The sequence below is a fragment of the Oncorhynchus mykiss genome, chromosome 6, assembly GCF_057628025.1.
Source record: "Oncorhynchus mykiss isolate SJ-2025 chromosome 6, ASM5762802v1, whole genome shotgun sequence".
NCBI classification, from domain to species: domain Eukaryota; kingdom Metazoa; phylum Chordata; class Actinopteri; order Salmoniformes; family Salmonidae; genus Oncorhynchus; species Oncorhynchus mykiss.
Genome location: NC_143027.1, coordinates 51,454,520 through 51,475,786, shown reverse-complemented (window position 1 = coordinate 51,475,786; position 21,267 = coordinate 51,454,520). Strand labels below are relative to the sequence as shown.

Sequence of the window (21,267 nt, the reverse complement as noted above, 5' to 3'; positions counted from 1 at the left end):
TTAGTAGCGGCCTGAATTACACAGTGTGTTGTGTATGGGTGTCAAGTAAACTGTTACCCTTTTTTTTGTTCACCTGAAATAATGCTTTACTAATAATAGCCTTCTTGTTACTAACATGTCTAACCTTTACATATAAGTTATCTTACTGTACATTTTGAAATTTATATGAGTGTTGATTCTTTGAAGGGAACTTTTTTTAATTGCTGCCTTAAAACTATTATTCAAGATAAACTAGTGTCAATGTTGATTAATCACAGATCACCATCCTGCAATAAAGAGGGGAAGGAAATCTTGTTAATTTATCTGTTTCTGTGTTGCATTCTCAAATGAACATTACAACCCTTTTTGTTCAGTTGTAAGCTCTCTAGTTTTATCTGAGTGTCAAACATTTTTTCAGGATACCAGCCATGTGAACTCATTTTACAGCTGATAATGGGATGTAATGCCAATGCAACCATAGGTCTACAGCAGTGGTTCCCAACTCCAGTCCTCCAGTACCCCAAACAGCACCCAACAGAAGTGGTTCCCAACAGCACACATGTTGGTTGTAGACCTGGGCAAACATACCTGATTCAACTCATTGAGGGCCTGATGATTGGTCGACAAGTTGAATCCGGTGTGCTTGTCCAGGGCTACAATACAAATGTGTACTGTCGGGGGTACTCGAGGACCAGAGTTGGGAACCACTGGCCTACAATATGATGGCATTAGCCTTATGGGAATTTGCAATGCACCCCTTGACATTGTGCATCTGAAGCAGAGAATAGCTGAACTTATACACTGTATCTCAACAATATGTATCTTCTCAATATAAAAATTATACCAGTAGACAATGTATGAGGCTAATCATTATACTAGATGTTGTACATGCCTTGGGCTGACATAGAAAAGCCAACCCTTGCAATCTAGGTAGTGAAATGTATGGAAGCAGGAGATAATGGGATTCTAATCTTAAAACACACACACACCTTTTACCACTTAGTAAAGCCAGATACTTTTCTCCCAGAAGGTCTGAGTGGCACTTGGAGGTTCTACTGTCATAATGAAGATGCTTTGCATAAGACGACCACAACAATTACATTGTCTATGCTACATGTGTTTAAAATATCAAGAAAGAAAATATTTGGGCTATAAGAAATCATTTTTATTTAATGGGGCAAAGCAGAGATGACAAAATACTTTTAATTTCACCCATACAACAATATAGCCTATTATTAAAGTACAGTATGTTTACAATATCATGAACAATCGTTTTTACATGTTGTTCCAAATTAAATGTTATATATTCGTGTGGTTTAAGGGGCACTTTTATTGTGATGACAAGTTGCTCTACTCAAATGGCACAACAGAATCATTCAGATTGACCAAAGCACAGCCAATGACACCGTCTCCTTCCATATTTAGAAAAGGGTGAAGTAGAAGTGAAAACTGATGCTGCTTGCAGCATTGCTCATCTTCACCGTGGGAATCCAGTCGACATGGGTGTCTTGATAGAGGTCAGCTGGTGAACCTACCATAAAGAAATGAAAAGCACACCAGCTGTTAGAATATCACTTTTTCAGGTCAACTATACCATCAGGGCTCTTGATTATTTTGGTTGTGTTTAATTCATTCATGTCTTTTGGTGTCATATAAAGATTCAATCTATTGTTGGGCTGGAACAACCAATAGGCAACACAGCAGGTTGTCTTATCCCATTGAGGCATTTGTCCCATGCTGTGATGTCCATACCTTTAACCTCCTCAATTGAATAAAGTTCAAATCATCATTGGTTCAGTGCAACTGAATTTTTTTGGGACAATAATGTCCTCCTCCAGGGTAGATGGACGTCATATTGTACAATTTGTGTATCCCCTTTTCATAGGCCTAGATTACATGGTTGCATCCAATGACAAGGTTGTTTTAATTGATCTGTTGTCAGTGTCAAATCAAATCACATTTTATTTGTCACATGCGCCGAATACAACAACCTTACAGTGAAATGCTTACATACAAGCCCTTAACCAACCATGCAGTTGTAAGAAAAATATGTGTTAAGTAAAAAAATATATATTAAAGAGCAGCAGTAAAATAACAGTAGTGAGGCTATATACAGGGGGTACCGGTCAAGAGTCAATCAATGTGCGGGTGCACCGGTTAATTGAGGTAATATGTACATGTAGGTAGAGTTAAAGTGACTTTGCATTGCTAATAAACTGAGTAGCAGCAGCGTAATGGAGGGAGGTGCAATTCAAATAGTCTGGGTTGTCAACAGAGTAGGCCTAGGCCTCTACCCTGTGATTTCCCGTATTAAAAAATATTCTGCTAGTTGTTTCCAGTTATATAAAGTATAGTAAAATTGCATGTTTATCAAACGCCACATTTTTCTTGTGCAAAGGAAAGAAACGACTCTGATATAGCCTATAGGCCTGCACCACCAAGCTCTCAATTATGACTATCCAAAGGTGAATTTTTGGGGTGAAAAAGTTGCTTCCCCAAAACTTGAAAATCATGCACTGCCTATGTTTGAGACACATGCTAATAGCTAGGCTACAAGCTTTCTAGCTAGCTAATGTTGGCTAACTTGGTCTTGTTTTTAACACCTGGTTAGCATAACAGCTAACAATTAAACTTGAAATCAGACTTACTACCAGTGATTAAATGATTGGAGCAGACCCTGTAATGACAGCTTGACAGGCAAAACAGTTTCTTTGCTTTTCTGACAGTTCTTGAGTCTTATCTCCTCGGTGTACATATTTGTTTAGGCACTGTTATCATGCAATTTGGGGAAGCTACTCAGCTGTTGATGTCGTAAGAATTCATGCGGTGGTCTTCCAACATGGCCGCCAGGAGGCACCATACGTCAACTGCAAGCCCTCTATACCTGCCTGCTTTGTGCCAACACCTGTTCCAAAACGGCTGCACCAACATATTTTCCAATTCTTGTGCTGATAACTGAGCCAACATTTTTGTCTTATTGCTGTTACAGTTGTACACAGGTTGCTCTTCTTTGGGCCTACAGCAGTTGTGTGTGTGAGACTGTCTCTAGCTCTCTTATTGTCTTTTGTCCAGAGTATCTTTGGAATGCCACGCGTGTGAGTGGGAGTGCCAGCGGAGGCTTCCACCTCATCTGGAAAGAGCAGGAAGGTGTCACTTGTGGGTACACTGTAGAGTGGTGCACAGTGGGAAGCGGAGTTTCCTGCACTCTGCAATGGAGGAGGGTGCCAGTGGGAAACACATCAGTGTCCCTACCAGCAGGTATCACACAACAGGTTTACACACACCACCATTACCCTTTTAGGTAACATCGTACATGAATACTGTGATTACAGTAGTAACAAAGATAAGGGAAACTGTCCAAAATCAATTTCAACTTAAAACCTACTGGCACTACCTTTTAGTTACAATATATATATTTTGCAGGGGATTTTAAAGCGGGTCATAGGTACACCTTTGATATATATGGCTGCACTGACGAAGGAGACAAACTACTGGAGATCCTCACTGGCTACTCCCAGGAACTCAGTGAGTGGGTTACGTTGTGATTATGTATTGTGACAACTAAGAAATGGGTTGTGAAAGTGGTAGGTAACCCCTTCCCCTCTCTTCCCCTCTCTCTCTCTTCCTCCTTTCTCTGAACCTATAGAGCCTGTCCAGTCTCCCAGTCTGGTTGAGCCCATTCGAACAACTTCCTCTTCTGTGACACTGGAGTGGCATTACCATGAGGAAGACCACTCTCACCCAGGGTTCATCACTGGTTACTTGGTAACCGTGCACAAGACAGGGTCTCAGAGGTCACCAGGTCATGTGCCAAGTGGGTATCATCAATGTCAACATGGGTAACAAGCTATTCAATTGAAAAGAAGTCATGAAAGGATTTGTTCCTCTGACACAGTGTTTCCTGTATCTAGGTCCTTTTACCAAGACGGTGGCAGACCCCCACAATAAGTCTCTAACCATAGTAGGACTGCAGGAGCACCAGAAGTACACCTTCCATCTGAGTGCACTCACTAATGTTGGACCAGGCCCGCATACTACTGTAACTGTCAAGACCCAGACAATCCGTGAGTCAAACTCCGGCTGGAGCACTCTAAGGGCAGGGGCAGACTGGGTCATATTGAAATGTATTAATTAAAACCTCTTAAACGTTAAGTCCCTTATATTGGGGACTTTGAGTGGTTCTGGACTGATTTCAGACCAACTTTTCTGTGTACAGAACGTTCTGTGAATGGCACAGCACACCGTGAAAGCTCTGGTTGTCCCGCTTCACATGCCGCTCTGTCATAAGTTATATGAAATGGTGCCAATTTTGCACTGTCACTAAGTATGATCATATTTATTTGACAGTTAAGAGAGAAGTGGAAATATTATAGTAAGTTATTTATAATTTGATTGTTACTATATTTAGAAAGCATTTCAATCATTTCATGCCCTATACCCCCACTTTTGTTGAAGAGGAAAACATTTATATGGTGAATACATCTCCGCAATGCATATATATTTTTTTTTACCAGAAAGGGGATATTTTGATCTTTCTGGCAGTACAATAATTGCTAGGTATTGTTTATGGCTCTCTCAAGATAAATAATAACTTTTGGGTATGTCTATTTAGGCGCAATTCTATATTTTGACATACAATTGTACCTGTAAAATAAAGCCCAGTAGGCACACAATTATGTGGTGTGTTGCTCACTCTTTTTAAATCTGAAAGCACATTTATATTTTAGATCATGACATTCTGAGCCCAGTAGTAATGACCTGGTGTTACTGTGTCCTGTGACAGCCTCTATTCTCCTGGCTAAGATCTTAACTCCTCTCCTGCTGCTGTTGGGGCTTGCCATCCTCCTGTGTCTATTCTGGAAAATGTGAGACGCTTTAAACACTATCCATTCAACATTATCACGTACAATTTATTTTTCAAGATTAACATTGGTCCTCCATACCACTATGTCATCCTTAACAGTCAAAGTGTAATGTGAACCCTGTCTAACCTCCTCTGTGGCTATCCTCCAGGCTGAGGAGTTGTATAGTGGAGCTGTTTGGGTACCCTGCTGGGATGAACATCAAACCAATTGAACTGGACCGACACATACATGAGGTACTGTGCAGTTCTGTACAGGCTTTCATATGTCTCATGTGTCTGAAGTTGATGAGTACTGCCTCTTTGTCCGCTGTGTTTTCTCTCATTTGGATTTACCTTAAACAGATGGCAATAAACGGATGTACAATATGTTATAGTCACAATTATTGTTTTGCAATCTGATAGAATGACTGTGCAACTTCTCGCCTGATTCCATTCATCCTCTATTCTGTCCATCACATCTACAGACCAGTGAGAGGCTGCGGTGTCTCAAGGTGGGGGACTGTGTCTGCAGTGACATAGAGATCCTGAACGTCAGGCCAACCATGTCAGAGAGGATGCCTCTCATTCACCCCAAACTCCCCCGCCTTTCTTCCTCTTCCACCACCATTCCCTCCTCTTCATTCTGCCCTGTGCACCCTTCCTCCTACTCTTCATCCATGTCTTCCTCCTTGCCCTCCCTCTCACCTTCCTGCCCATCCTTTTCTACTCAACACCTGCACCAAAAAGGGTACTGTCCACAGTCACCCACAGAAGTCTGGGATTGCTCAGTCCAGACAGGCCTCACCAACAGAAGTTATTTCCACTCTGTGGGGGCGGAGCAATCCGTTGAGCTGAAACCAATCAGAGTCACAGACAGCAGTGACTTCTCCAGCTCACCAATCAAGCTCTCCAATCTCATCACCAGCGAGCCTTCTGAGGAGCCGCAGTTACGACCAGGGGCATTATTAGAAAATATTGATGGATACATCACCACTGACTCATTAGTTCAATGATTTTCAAGTCAATGACTGTATATATGAATGGACAAAGCCATTGATTACATGACACCATTCATTCCTATGTGAAGACTTAATAGCGCACTGAAGCCAAATTTAGTCAGTCATGTAGACATACAGTGCCTTGCGAAAGTATTCGGCCCCCTTGAACTTTGCGACCTTTTGCCACATTTCAGGCTTCAAACATAAAGATATAAAACTGTATTTTTTTATGGAGAATCAACAACAAGTGGGACACAATCATGAAGTGGAACGACATTTATTGGATATTTCAAACTTTTTTAACAAATTAAAAACTGAAAAATTGGGCGTGCAAAATTATTCAGCCCCTTTACTTTCAGTGCAGCAAACTCTCTCCAGACGTTCAGTGAGGATCTCTGAATGATCCAATGTTGACCTAAATGACTAATGATGATAAATACAATCCACCTGTGTGTAATCAAGTCTCCGTATAAATGCACCTGCACTGTGATAGTCTCAGAGGTCCGTTAAAAGCGCAGAGAGCATCATGAACAACAAGGAACACACCAGGCAGGTCCGAGATACTGTTGTGAAGAAGTTTAAAGCCGGATTTGGATACAAAAATATTTCCCAAGCTTTAAACATCCCAAGGAGCACTGTGCAAGCGATAATATTGAAATGGAAGGAGTATCAGACCACTGCAAATCTACCAAGACCTGGCCGTCCCTCTAAACTTTCAGCTCATACAAGGAGAAGACTGATCAGAGATGCAGCCAAGAGGCCCATGATCACTCTGGATGAACTGCAGAGATCTACAGCTGAGGTGGGAGACTCTGTCCATAGGACAACAATCAGTCGTATATTGCACAAATCTGGCCTTTATGGAAGAGTGGCAAGAAGAAAGCCATTTCTTAAAGATATCCATAAAAAGTGTTGTTTAAAGTTTGCCACAAGCCACCTGGGAGACACACCAAACATGTGGAAGAAGGTGCTCTGGTCAGATGAAACCAAAATTGAACTTTTTGGCAACAATGCAAAACGTTATGTTTGGCGTAAAAGCAACACAGCTGAACACACCATCCCCACTGTCAAACATGGTGGTGGCAGCATCATGGTTTGGGCCTGCTTTTCTTCAGCAGGGACAGGGAAGATGGTTAAAATTGATGGGAAGATGGATGGAGCCAAATACAGGACCATTCTGGAAGAAAACCTGATGGAGTCTGCAAAAGACCTGAGACTGGGACGGAGATTTGTCTTCCAACAAGACAATGATCCAAAACATAAAGCAAAATCTACAATGGAATGGTTCAAAAATAAACATATCCAGGTGTTAGAATGGCCAAGTCAAAGTCCAGACCTGAATCCAATCGAGAATCTGTGGAAAGAACTGAAAACTGCTGTTCACAAATGCTCTCCATCCAACCTCACCGAGCTCGAGCTGTTTTGCAAGGAGGAATGGGAAAACATTTCAGTCTCTCGATGTGCAAAACTGATAGAGACATACCCCAAGCAACTTACAGCTGTAATCGCAGCAAAAGGTGGCGCTACAAAGTATTAACTTAAGGGGGCTGAATAATTTTGCACGCCCAATTTTTCAGTTTTTGATTTGTTAAAAAAGTTTGAAATATCCAATAAATGTCGTTCCACTTCATGATTGTGTCCCACTTGTCTTTGATTCTTCACAAAAACATACAGTTTTATATCTTTATGTTTGAAGCCTGAAATGTGGCAAAAGGTCGCAAAGTTCAAGGGGGCCGAATACTTTCACAAGGCACTGTAACATGCTCAGTTTGAGCTACTCCTGGAAGTGACTTTGCTGGTTAGCTTAGTGCTGCCCCTCTCATTGAATAACTCAGCTTGAAGCCCGACTGGTGTTGGCTGCCACTAGCAACTAAATTATACTTCTAAATCAAAATGTATTTGTCACAATGCACCGAATACAACAGGTGTGGACTTTACCTTGAAATACTTACTTACGAGCCCTTAACCAACAATTCAGTTAAAAAGTGAGAAAAAAATGTAACTTAGAAAGAAAAAAATTGAAATAGTAACACAATAAAAGAACAGTAACGAGGATATACAGGGAGTACCGGTACCGAGTCAATGTGCAGGGGTATGAGGTAGTTGAGATAATTGAGATCAGTGGTGTAAACTACTACTTAAGTAGTTTTTGGGGGTATCTGTACCTTACTTCACTATTTATATTTTTGGCAACTTTTACTTTTACTTCACTACATTCCAATAGAAACGAATGTACTTTTTACTCCATGCATTTTCCCTGACACCCAAAAGTACGTATCACATTTTGACAGGAAAATGTTCCAATTCACACACTTATCAAGAAAACATTCCTGGTCATCCCTAATGCCTCTGATCTGGCGGACTCACTAAACACAAATGTTTTGTTTGTAAATTAGGTATGAGTGTTGGAGTGTGCCCCTCGCTATCTGTCAAAAAAAAAAATTGTGCAGTCTGTTTTGCTGAATATAAGGAACTTGAAATGATTTATACTTATTTTTTGATATATTTTTGTGATTACTTTTACTTTTGATGCTAAAGTATATTTAAAACCAAATACTTTTACTTTTACTAAAGTAGTATTTTACTGGGTGACTTTCACTTTTACTTTAGTCATTTTCTAGTAAGGTATCTTTACTTATACTCAAGTATGACATTTGAGTACTTTCTCCACCACTGATTGAGATATGTAAATGTAGGTAAGGGTAAAAGTGTCTAGCCAATCAGGATAGATAATAAACAGCATAGCAGCAGCGTATATGAAGAGAGTGAAAGTGTGTCTAAGTGTGTGTCTGTGTGGCATCAATATGTATGTGTGTGTGAGTGTGTGTGTGTGTGTGTGTCTTGGAGTGTCAGTGTAGTAGGTGTGAGTGTGTACAGAGCCAATGTAGGAATGTCAGTGCTAAGTAAAGGGGGGGGGGGGGGGGTATAATGCAAATAGTCTGGGTTTTCCATTTGAATAACAGTCTTAGAATCAGATCAGGAGCCTGGGCCAATTGTGCACCGCCCTATGGGACTCCCGATAACGGCCGGTTGTGATACAGGCCGGGATCGAACCCGGGCCTGTACAGACGGCTCTAGCACCTCTGCGCGATTCGGGAGGCCCCGGGACAGAAGATTTTTATGCGCTTCAGCACTCTGTGGTCCCGTTCTGTTAGCTTGTGTGGCCTACCACTTCGTGGCGGAGCCGTTGTTGCTCCTAGTTGTTTCCACTTCACAATAAATAGCGTTACAGTTGACCAGGGCAGCTCTAGCGGGGAAGAAATGTGATAAACTGACTTGACAAACTGACTGACGGTGTTTCTCTATGGAGATTGCATGTCTGTTTGCTCGATTTTATACACCAGCAACGGGTGTAGCTGAAATGGCCGAATCCACAAATTTGAAGGCGTGTCCACATACTCTTGTGTATATATAGTGTACATCTGGTGTGTTAGAAGCAATTATTGGTACCATGATTGTCTTCTAAGTATTATTTTGTTTACACAAAGACAGACCACGAAGATTGCCATTTTTCCATTCACTACAATGTGGGTCCTGTTTTCTGCAAACAATGCCTAAAGTACCTCGGTCAGCCTTGAACTTCCGTTATTCAGTGGGAGGGGACAGTCGTTCTCCCCTGAGTTAAGTAGTCAGTCTGATTCTGAAAGGTCAAGGGTCAAGATCTGTTGGTGGGATATTTTGCTGGGAAGATGACAAGATGTATGCACAACGTGTAGGGTTCAAATAACACTCTAAATCATTTGAGCTGCTCTGACAAAAGTGGGTTGCACCAAAGTTTTTACTGTGGTTTTTATGCTTATGGTGATGTCCTGATTTGTACTAGTGCCATGCACCCTAGAGTACTTCCATTATTTGAACCTGGACTGTGTGTTGTGTTTAGGGCAATGAATAATGTGCATAATGCATTCTATTTATATTGTGTAACTATATCTTATGTAAATAGACTCATTCACTTTCTCAGTTAAAGTATGTTAAATCCATTAGTCATGTTAAATCCATGCCAACATCACTACCACACCATCAAATCCTTGCTCTTAAGCAAATATGATCGTCTGTAGAAATGTATCCGTTAGCATTTTGAGGACCTCCAGATCTACACAGCTTACTCAATACTCATGTTACTCATGCTCCTCTCTCCACATTGTCAATCTGCAGCGTAGACTTTTGAAAAGATTGTGGTTGTGAAACTGAGAGAATGTTGCCTCAACAGGCTGATTAGCGCACATCCTCCCAGTATCAAATGGATGATCTAAGGGGAAATGGCTCAATACAAACCGCTGGGGTGAATGTGAATCGTAAATGCAACTTCAATAATATCTTTTTAATGTCTATCTAAGCTACTGTATAATCTCACATAGGGGCTAGGCTTGAGGGTTATTGTAGCCTAGATTATTTTTACAGTTCATAAACCAAATAAATCAATTCAAGTGTTATTTGTCACACGTGCCGAATACAACAGGTGTAGACTTTACCATGAAATGCTTACTTACGAGTCCTTTACCAACAATTCAGAGTTAAAAGGCAAGAAAAAAATGCAAATAAAGGGAAATAGTAACTCAATAAAATAACAATAACGAGGATATATACAAGGAGTACCGGTACCGAGACAATATGCAGGGGTATGAGATAGTTGAGGTAATTGAGATAATATGTACACTACAGTTCAAAAGTTTGGGGTCACTTAGAAATGTCCTTGTTTTTGAAAGAAAGCACCTTTTTGGTCCATTAAAATAACATCAAATTGATCAGAAATACAGTGTAGACATTGTTAATGTTGTAAATGACTATTATAGCTGGAAATAACAATTTATGGAATATCTACATAGAAGTACAGAGGCCCATTATCAGCAAGCATCACTCTTGTGTTCCAATGGCACGGTGTGTGGGCTAATCCAAGTTTATCATTTTAAATTGGTAATTAGAAAACCCTTTTGAAATTATGTTAGCACGCTGAAAACTGTTGTCCTGATTAAAGAAGCAATAAAACTGGCCTTCTTTAGACTAGTTGATTATCTGGAGCCTCAGCATTTGTGGGTTCAATTACAGGCTCAAAATGGTCAGAAACAATTACATTTCTTCTGAGAAATGAAGGCAATTCCATGCGAGAAATTGCCAAGAAACTGAAGATCTTGTACATATACTCATTCATTTTCTCAGTTAAAGTATGTTAAATCCATTAGGCATGTTAAATCCATGCCAACATCACTTCCACAACCATCAGTTCCTTGCTCTTAAGCAAATATGATCGTCTGTAGAAATGTATCCTTTAGCATTTTGAGGACCTTCAGGTCAACACAGTGTACTCAATACTCATGTTACTCTCTCCACATTGCCCATCTGCAGTGCAGACTTTTAAAAAGGTTGTAGTTGTGAAACTGAGAGAATGTTGCCTCAAAAGGTTGATTAGCCAACATCCTCTCGGTATCAAATGGAAGATCTGAGGGGAAATGGCTCAAGACAAACCGCTGGGGTGAATGTGAATCGTGAATGCAACTTCAATCATATCTTTCTCAGGGCTATCTAAGCTACTGTATACTCTCATATAGGGGCTAAGTTCGAGGGTTAATTGTAGCTTACATATTTTTTAACAGCCATTACACTTCATAAACAAAATAAATCAAATGTTATTTGTCATATTGGGTGGCAGGGTAGCCTAGTGGTTAGAGCGTTGGACTAGTAACTGAAAGGTCATATCCCCGAGCTGACAAGGTACAAATCTGTCGTTCTGCCCCTGAACAGACAGTTAAACCATTGTTCCTAGGCCATCATTGAAAAAAATAATTTGTTCTTAACTTGCCTAGTTAAATAAAGGTTAAAAAAAAGGTTAAAGGTTAAAAAAAAATGTAAAAGACCTTACTGTGAAATGCTTACTTACAAGCCCTTAACCAACAATGCACTTAAGAAATAGAGTTAAGAAAATATTTACTAAATAAACACAAGTGGAAAAAATAGAATCAAAATCAAAAAGTAACACAAGAAAATGACATAACAATAACACGGCTATATACAGGGGGTACCAGTACCGAGTCAATGTGCGGTTTAGTAGAGGTAATTTGCTAAGAGACTATGCATAGATCATAAACAGTGAGTAGCAGCAGTGTAAAAACAAAGGGGGGTCAATGTAAATAGTCAGTCTGGACATTTGATTAATTATTCAGCATTCTTATGGCTTGCAGGTAGAAGCTGTTAATACTTTAGGTGATTTAGATGTAATGTCATGCAACCTGGAATCAGGGGTACACGTAACATATTAAATGTAAATCCAACACAATCCAATTAGTATGATATGTTATGTTTCGTATGGTGTGTATTCATGTGTGGATGTCCATCATCCATTTTCTATATGTTACGAATTCCAATTTGCTGTGGCTAATCCTTGGTGTCCACCTCACCAACAAACTACCATGGTCTAAACACACCAAGACAGCCGTGAAGAAGGCACGACAATGCCTATTCCCCCTCAGGAGACGGAAAAGATTTGGCAAGGGTCCTCAGATCCTCAAAAATGTCTACAGCTGCACCATCGAGAGCATCCTGACTGGTTGCATCACCGCCTGGTATGGCAACTGTGTGGCCTCCGACCAGAGAGGCATTACTAGGGTAGTGTGTACGGCCTAGTACATCCCTGGGGCCAAGCTTCCTGCCATCCAGGACCACTATACCAGGCGGTGTCAGAGGAAGGCCCAAAAAATAGCTAAAGACTCCGGCCACCCTAGCCATAGACTGTTCTCTCTGCTACCGCATGGCAAGCGGTACCGAAGCGCCAAGTCTAGGTCCAAAAGGCTCCTTAACAGCTTCTACCCAGGGATATAAAACTCCTGAACAGCTAATCAAATGGCTACCCGGACTATTTGCATTGTACCCTCCACCTCCATTTTTACGCTGCTGCTACCCTCTGTTTATTATCCATGCATAAACACTCTACCTACATGTACAGTGAGGGGAAAAAAGTATTTGATCCCCTGCTGATTTTGTACGTTTGCCCACTGACAAAGAAATGATCAGTCTATAATTTTAATGGTAGGTTTATTTGAACAGTGAGAGACAGAATAACAACAAAAGAATCCAGAAAAACGCATGTCAAAAATGTTATAAATTGATTTGCATTTTAGGATATGAATAGAAAAAGCTGTGTACTGTACAGCAGCAGCTACATAGGCTAGCATAGAGTATATAAATATGAAGTAGGTAAAACAGTGTGCAAACATTATTAAAGTGACCAGTGTTCAATGACTATGTACATAGGGCAGCAGTTTCTATGGTGCAGAGTAAAGCATTGGATGGTAGCCGGCTAGTAACAGTGACTATAGTTTATCACAGGTTAGTTGGTGGAGGCTGGCACGTAGTGACTATTTAACATTCTGATGGCCTGGAGATAGAAGCTGGTTTTCAGTCTGTTGGGCCCAGCTTTGATGTACCTCTACTGTCTCAACCTTCTAGTTGGTAACGGGGTGGACAGGCTGTGTCTCGGGTGGCTGACATCCTTGATGATCTTCTTGGCCTTCCTGTGACAGTGGGACTGTAGATGTCCTGGAAGGTAGGCAGTGTGCCCTCGGTGATGCGTTGGGCTGACCGCACCATCCTCTGGAGTACCCTGCGGTTGCAGACAGTGCAATTGCAAAATACAGCCTGACCGGATGCTCTCAATGGTGCATCCGTACAGGTTCGTGAGAGTCTTAGGGGCCAACCTTTGGGTTGAAGAGGTGCTGTTGCACCTTCTTTGCCACACTGTTTGTGTGAATGGACCATTTCAGTGATGTGCATGCTGAGGAACTTGAAACTTTTCACACTCTCTATGAATGGGGGAGTGCTCACTCTGCTGTCTGCTGAAGTCCATGATCAGCTCCTTCGTTTTGTTGACATTGAGGGAGAAGTAATTTTTCTGGCACCACTTCGCCAGGGCTCTGAACTTCTCTCTGTAGGCTTTCTCATCATTGTTGGTAATCAGGCCTACCACTGTTGTGTAGTCAGCTAACGTGATCATTGTGTTGGAGAAGTTCATGACAGAAGTAAGTGCTATGGGGCAATAGTCATTTAGTTTAGTAACTTTCACTTTCTTGGGTACAGGAACAATGGTGGACATCTTGAAGCAAGGGCACACACTTAGTGTGTTGTGAAATCTGTTGAATGTATTGTAATGTTTTTTAAATTGTATAACTGCCTTAATTTTGCCGGACCCCAGGAATAGTAGCTGCTCCCTTGACAGCAGCAAATGGGGATCAATAATACATCCAAATACAAGTGGAAACAAAAGGCTGGGATAAGGATTGATTGATTATGTCCATAAATACTCCAGCCAGCTGGTCTGCACATGCGCTGAGGATGCGGTGTTAGATGCCATCTGGAGCGTCAGCCTTGCTTGGGTTAATGCTTAAATGTGTTACTCACATCAGCCACAGCGAATGAGAACTCACAGTCCTCATGAGTGGTGGTGGTGATCTGCGTCGGCGGCTCTGTTTTCCTCGAAGGGGCAAAGAAAGTGTTTAGCTTGTCTGGGAGCGAGGCATTTGTCTGGAGTCCCGGCCACATTCGTCTTTACAATAAGGGCATAGCCGGTCTGTTTTCACACGTCCATGTTCCCAGTCACCTTGCCGTGGTTAAATACAGTGATTGGCACTTTCTGTTTTGCGCAAATGCTGCAATCTATCCACAGTTTTTGGTTTGGATAAGTTCTAATCATCACAGTGGGAACAACATCCTCTATGCAGTTCCTGATGAACTCAGTCACTGAGTCAGTGTATATTTCGATACTATTCTCAGAGGCAACCCAGAACAGTTCCCAGTCCGCGTGATCAAAACAAGCTTGAAGAATAGATTCCGATTGGTCAGACCAATGTTAAACAATCCTTACCACGGGTACTTCCTGTATAAGTTTCTGCCTATAGGAGGGGAGGTGCACAATGGAGGCATGATCTGATTTGCTGAAGGGAGGACAGGGGAGGTCCTTGTATCCATCCCGGAAAGCGCAGTAGCAATGGTCAAGAGTGCTCGATGCGCGAGTAGCACAGATGTGTTTATAGAACTTCAGTAGCGTTTTCCTCAGATTTCCTTTATTTTTGTCCCCAGAAACAATAAGTGCAGCCTTAGCAGTGGAGGCTAGTAACTTGAAAAATTAAGGAGGATGGGAAATGCACGGAGACCACAAAGTGTGTTTCAAAAATCATCAAAGACAAATTATTTTAATCTAAGGCATTTAATAAATACATTTATAGTACAGTATTATGGGGAAGGGGGATGAGAGGGCTACTTACACTGTGTTGGAAAGGGATCACAGCAGTGATCGAATGAGGGTATGTGGCATGAGTTGAGGTGTTCAGAGGCTTGACCAGCGCAGGACAGGGTTTTACTGGGAAGACAAAAAACAATAACACAAGACACTACACAGTTAGACAAAAGAGCTAAGAATGAGTTAGTCCAAGCAAGGAGTAAAATCTTTGATGTGTAATACTGTGATTGTGTATGTGATTGACTCTACATACAGTAAATAAAAATAACAGACACATTACAGTTGCACCATCGTAGGTTTGGACAACTAGTTCCTCTGAAGTTAAACTCGGACATATAAAAATTCATAAAGTCAAACACAGACTGCGCATCTCGCCCACTTGACATATGAAAGTAGCCCAAGAAACGTTCCTGACTGACAACTGCAAGCAGAGTGGTGGCACCATAGGTCCCAGATCAGTGGGGCAATTTTTACCGCTAGGGGCCTGGAGTTTTTCCTTATATGTTAACTTAGCTAGGAAAACTCTGGACCCTATAAGGTGTGACAGGGATTAATCAGTTGTAAAAAGGTTTTATTAAAGGGGAACCCAGCTCCGAATAGAAATTAAACAAACAATACCTCACAATGATGGGTTGCAAAGAACTACACTAAATAGTGTGTGATAATGACATACAGGTGTGTGAACAGGTGATTGGGATCTGGAAAGTGAGCAGCGTTCAGGGGATCTACGTGTTTGAGAGTGCACCTGCATAATAATCATGCCGTTTATTCATCTTCTTTATTAGCCACACATGTCAGGTGGATGGATTATCTTTGCAAAGGTGAAATCAACCAATTGGTGATGAAAAGGAGACGAATAGGCCTATGCATGTATTCGCATGGCTTAATTTATTGATCCCTAACATTCTGAACCGTTCTCTCCGTATATTCTACTGAGTCTGTTGAGAAAATTCTAATTAAAAGGTACACCACATTTAAAGGTATGGCTTTAGATAAATGTACTGAAAACCCTATTGAATGAAAACTCCACAAGAAAATCTCTTGGCCAGCAAGTGGGAGGGTTTTCAGCGGTTGAATTCAATATATCCAGTGTGCGCAAGGAACCACGCCACCACGCACCTGCATAAGGTAAGTCTGAATACCAACTACTGATACGTGCGTAGGAAATGCATAAAAGCCTGATTCGGGCCATTCGGCTCTCACTTGGTTAAGTCCATAGGACCGAAACTTGATGAATCCAACAACAGTGTCTCTTTCAGCAACAAATACAGTCATGGGTGTAACTCTACAATTTACTTGAAAGGCAAGGCACTGAGATATTTACACTATGCAGTGTGTTATTTTAACACTGTTCCGGTCTTACTAAAGAGCTCAGTGACTTTCAACGTGGCGCCATCATAGGATGCCACCTTTCCAACAAGTCAGTTTGTAAAAATGTCTGGCCTGCTAGAGCTGCCCCGGTCAACTGTAAGTACTGTTATTGTGAAGTGGAAATGTCTAGGAGCAACGGCTCAGCCTCGAAGTGGTAGTCCACACAAGCTCACAAATTGGGACCGTTGAGTGCTGAAGCGTGTAGCATGTAAAAGTAATCTTTCTTCGGGTGCAACACTCACTACCGAGTTCCAGTGAAAACACGTTCTGTGGAGTGATGAATCACACCACCATCTGGCAGTCCAACGGACGAATCTGGGTTTGGCGGATGCCAGAAGATGCCAGAAGAACGCAAGCCAACTGTAAAGTTTAGTGGAGGAGGAATAATGGTCTGGGGCTGTTTTTCGCAGTTAAGGCTAGGCCCTTTAGTTTCAGTGAAGGGAAATCTTAACGCCACAGCATACAATGACATTCTAGTTGATTCTGTGCTTCTAACTTTGTGGCAAGAGTTTGGGGAAGGCCCTTTCCTGTTCCAGTATTATAATACCCCTGTGCACAAAGCGAGGTTCATACAGAAGTGGTTTGTTGAGATTGGTGTGGAAGAACTTGGCTAGCCTGCACAGAGCCCTGACCTCAACCCCATCGAACACCTTTTGGGATGAATTGGAACGCAGACTGCGAGTCAGGCCTAATCATCCAACATCAGTGCCTGACCTCACTAATGCTCTTGTGGTTGAATGGAAGCAAGTTCCCACAGCAATGTTCCAGCATGTAGTGGAAAGCCTTCCCAGAAGAGTGGAGGACGTTATAGCAGCAAAGGGGGGACCAACTCCATATTAATGCCCATGATTTTGGAATGAGATGTTGGACAAGCAGGTGTCCACATACTGTTGGTCATATAGAGTATATCTATCTCTGGATAGTGCCAATACAATACTGAGATATTCACGGTAACTTGATGCCAGATCAATGAAACACTGACTTTTATACTGTAAGAATTATTTCTACAGTATTTTACTGTAATTACAAGGGATTAGAGTAAGCAGGTTGGCTGTAGGCATATGCACATTACAGCATGTGAATGAATACTAGGTGTTTTATAGCCTAAACAAAGGCTTCCAAACTGGCTGTGATTACAGGGCAAAACAGATCAAATGGACATGGGTGAATATTCAACCAAAAGGTTGAAGGTTTAAAACCCGCTACCGCTCTGCTCTGTTCCCTATATACATTTAATTGCTACCGCATATCACTTAAATTGGTACAGGACACATGGTCAAAACATATTGACACAACAGTAACTAGGATGGGGAGAAGTCTTTCCATAATATTGTGCTGCTCTGCATTCTTAACAGCGCTATTAACAAGGCAGGTCCTACAGGTCGTAGTTTTTTCGCACCTGGACTACTGTTCAGTCGTGTGGTCAGGATTTAGGAAAAGAGAAATTGGATCAGAACAGGGCAGCATGGCTGGCCCTTGGATGTACACAGAGAGCTAACATTAATAATATACATGTCAATCTCTCCTGGCTCAAAGTGGAGGAGAGATTGACTTCATCCCTACTTGTATTTGTGAGAGGTATTGACATGTTGAACGCACCGAGCTGACACCCAGGCATACCCCACAAGACATGCCACCAGAGGTCTTTTCACAGTCTCCAAGTCCAGAACAAACTATGGGAAGTGCACAGTACTACATAGAGCCATGACTACAAGGAACTCTGTTCCACATCAGGTAAGATGCAAGCAGTAAAATTTGATTTAAAAAACAGATAAAAATACACCTTACGGAACAGCGGGGACTGTGAAGCAACACAAACATAAGCACAGACACATACATAAAGACACACAGTAACATACACACACGTACACATTCATTTTGTGGTGGAGATATTTGGTGGCAGAGTACGGCCCTGAGGGAACACACTTAATGTGTAGTGAAATCTGTTGTGAATGTATTGTAATGTTTAAAAAAATGTATAACTGCCTTAATTTTGCTGGACCTCAGGATGGGGATCCGTCATAAATATAAATATGCACAAGGCACGCCGTAAAATATGTTACTGAGCCAGCGATTCTTCTCCTCTCTTGCATTTCAAAGATGGATCAAAAAAAGTAAATAGAAAACGCATGTTTCTTTTGTATTATATTTTTCCAGATCTGTGTTAAATTCTACTACATGAAATTCACATTTCCACAACCTTCAAAGTGTTTCCTTTCAAATGGTATCAATAATATGCACATCCTTTCTTCATGTCTTGAGCTACAGGCAGTTAGATTTGGGTATGCCATTTTAGGCGGAAATTGAACAAAAGGATCCAATCCTTAAGTGTGTTGCAGGAAAGTAGAGGTCCAAGTCAAAAGTTGAGGAGAGTCATAGGATCTTGATCAAATCCGTAAGGAAGACAAAAAAAAAGTGAAGAAAAAAGTGTAGAGTGGTCCATTGCTCCTGTCTGTTAACCTTATGGTATATTTGTGGATTTGGATGTGTGCTTGGGGTCATTGTCCTGCTGGAAGATCATTTTGTGGCCAAGTTTCAGGCTCCTGACAGAGGCAACGAGGTTTTTGGCTAAAATGTCCTGGTACTTGGTAGAGTTCATGAAGCATTTGACCTTAACCTCTAGTGACTCCCCATCCCGCATGATCCCGCGTAATCATCGACTGACACTAATTAGCATAACGCAACGGACATAAATATTCCTAGAAAATATTCCTATTCATGAAAATCACAAGTGAAATATATTGAGACATAGCTTAGCCTTTTGTTAATCACCCTGTCATCTCAGATTTTCAAAATATGCTTTACAGCCAAAGCTAGACAAGCATTTGTGTAAGTTTATCGATAGCCTAGCATAGCATTTTGTCCAGATATCAGCAGGTAACTTGGTCACGGAAATCAGAAAAGCAATCAAATTAAATAATTTACCTTTGATGAGCTTCTGATGTTTTCACTCACGAGATTCCCAGTTAGATAGCCAATGTTCCTTTTTTCCCAAAAATAATATTTTTGTAGGCGAAATAGCTCCGTTTGTTCTTCACGTTTGGCTGGGAAATCGCCCGGATATTGCAGTCACGAAAACGGCGAAAAATATTCAAAATTAGCTCCATAATATCGACAGAAACATGGCAAACGTTGTTTATAATCAATCCTCAAGGTGTTTTTCAAATATCTATTCAATAATATATCCACCTAATATATCCACCGGGACAATTTGTTTTTCAGAAGGACCGATTGGAATAATGGCTACCTCTGTATTTTACGCGAGAATCACTCTGGGAGCATCAGGTGACCATTTGCGCAATGTAGCCGCTTACGGGTATTCTTCAACATAAATGTGTGAAACTACGTCACAATGCTGTAGACACCTTGTGGAATACGGAGAAAAAGTAATCTGGTTGATAGCCCATTCACTGCTCAATAGGGACGCATTGGAACGCAGCGCTTTCAAAACATGAGGCACTTCCGGATTGGATTTTTCTCAGGCTTTCGCCTGCAATATCAGTTCTGTTGTACTCACAGACAATATTTTTACAGTTTTGGAAACTTTAGAGTGTTTTCTATCCTAAGCTGTCAATTATATGCATATTCTAGCATCTTGTCCTGACAAAATATCCTGTTTACTACGGGAACGTTATTTTTCCAAAAATGAAAATACTGCCCCCTAGTCACAATTAACAAGGACCCTAGGACCAGTGGAAGCAAAACAACCCCATAACATAGATCCACCACCATATTTTACAGCATGTGTGTGTGGTTCTTTTCTGCATATGCATCTTTCTTTTGGAGTCCAAACCCACCACTTGTGTGAATGGCCTACAATATACTGTAGCTCAGTATTTGAACATAGATAACTGAGATATATTGTAACTGTTTATACAGTCATTTTTGTTAATCTTTATCAAGACTGTCACTTTCGAACACAGTGTATATTGTAGTGATTGGCAGGGCAGGGAAGCGAATCATGGGTCGCTGGCATGAAAGGAAAACATCCTTCAAATCGCACCAACAGGGTTAACACACTTGAAGGAAATTGTAATGTGGCTAATATAGTGAGGATCACTACACTGCCACCTCTGAACAGGAAGGCAAACAGTGAGGCAGGGAAGCAAACCTGTGTTGGTGGAGTGAAAGGCAAACACCCTATGCAATAGGGTTAACCCACTTGGTGGGAATTGTAACGTGGCTCAAATAGCGAGGATCGCTACAAAATAATACAGAGTCAGACTGAGACCATTGTGCCTTAAAGCAAATATTTTTTGTTGATGCTCTAAGGATACTGAACACAAAAAGAGAACCAATCAGACACAAGGTCATAGGTTACAATCTAATCATCATTCTGTTCTTTCTTGTATCTGTAGGTATAATAGAAGATTCCTCTTTTCAAGTGACAGGTCTCTGTCTGTTCCTGGCCGGATAGTGGTGGTGCATGTTCCCAGGCAGTCGTCAGGTCAACTGTCATCATCCTACACCTAATAATTATAATCAGCTACATCACCTTGTCATCCTCATCATCAAAAAAGACTCTAAACCTTGCGTGCACCAGTTTTCCAGCAGAGGTTGGTATTTAGCCATTTTTAACTTGACGGGAAAGTGTGCATATTTCAACACACTTCTCAAACCATGCGTACGCACAACTTCGAGAGGTTGATCAATTGTATTGCAAGCAAATGTTGTTATTTTGGGGGAAATTGAGGTGTTTGATGTATGGGAATTAGCATATAATAGTGGTAGGCTAAAACATTCAAACGTAGACTTAATGATAAAACAGATACATTTGCCGTTGGTAAGAAGATCGCATTGTAGTATGTTGCCTAATATATAATTATTTTCCTTTCATTATATAAGCCTAA

The 21,267-nt window shown here is 41.2% G+C and overlaps 1 protein-coding gene and 1 long non-coding RNA gene across 4 annotated transcripts in view; one reads left to right on the top strand and one right to left on the bottom strand.

The window, feature by feature from the left end:
* osmr (oncostatin M receptor) overlaps positions 1–7,877 on the top strand; it is a 35,853-nt gene extending 27,976 nt beyond the window's left edge. For 2 of the 3 annotated variants that reach the window (XM_021606784.3, XM_036980418.2), the window contains exons 11-17: positions 3,052–3,237; positions 3,403–3,504; positions 3,626–3,793; positions 3,891–4,043; positions 4,763–4,844; positions 4,993–5,077; positions 5,308–7,877. In XM_021606784.3, coding sequence (XP_021462459.3) covers positions 3,052–3,237; positions 3,403–3,504; positions 3,626–3,793; positions 3,891–4,043; positions 4,763–4,844; positions 4,993–5,077; positions 5,308–5,835 — 1,304 coding nt within the window. In that variant the 3' untranslated portion in view covers positions 5,836–7,877. Of the gene's footprint in view, positions 1–3,051; positions 3,238–3,402; positions 3,505–3,625; positions 3,794–3,890; positions 4,044–4,762; positions 4,845–4,992; positions 5,256–5,307 lie in introns of those variants that run through there. The other variant, XM_090238177.1, reaches the window with a different exon arrangement.
* LOC149982914 (uncharacterized) lies at positions 1,123–15,183 on the bottom strand. Its single transcript, XR_016496747.1, has 2 exons — positions 15,072–15,183; positions 1,123–1,510 (listed from the first exon to the last, which is right to left on the bottom strand). It is a non-coding gene; the product is annotated as an uncharacterized LOC149982914 (long non-coding RNA).
* Positions 15,184–21,267: the final 6,084 nt, after the last annotated feature.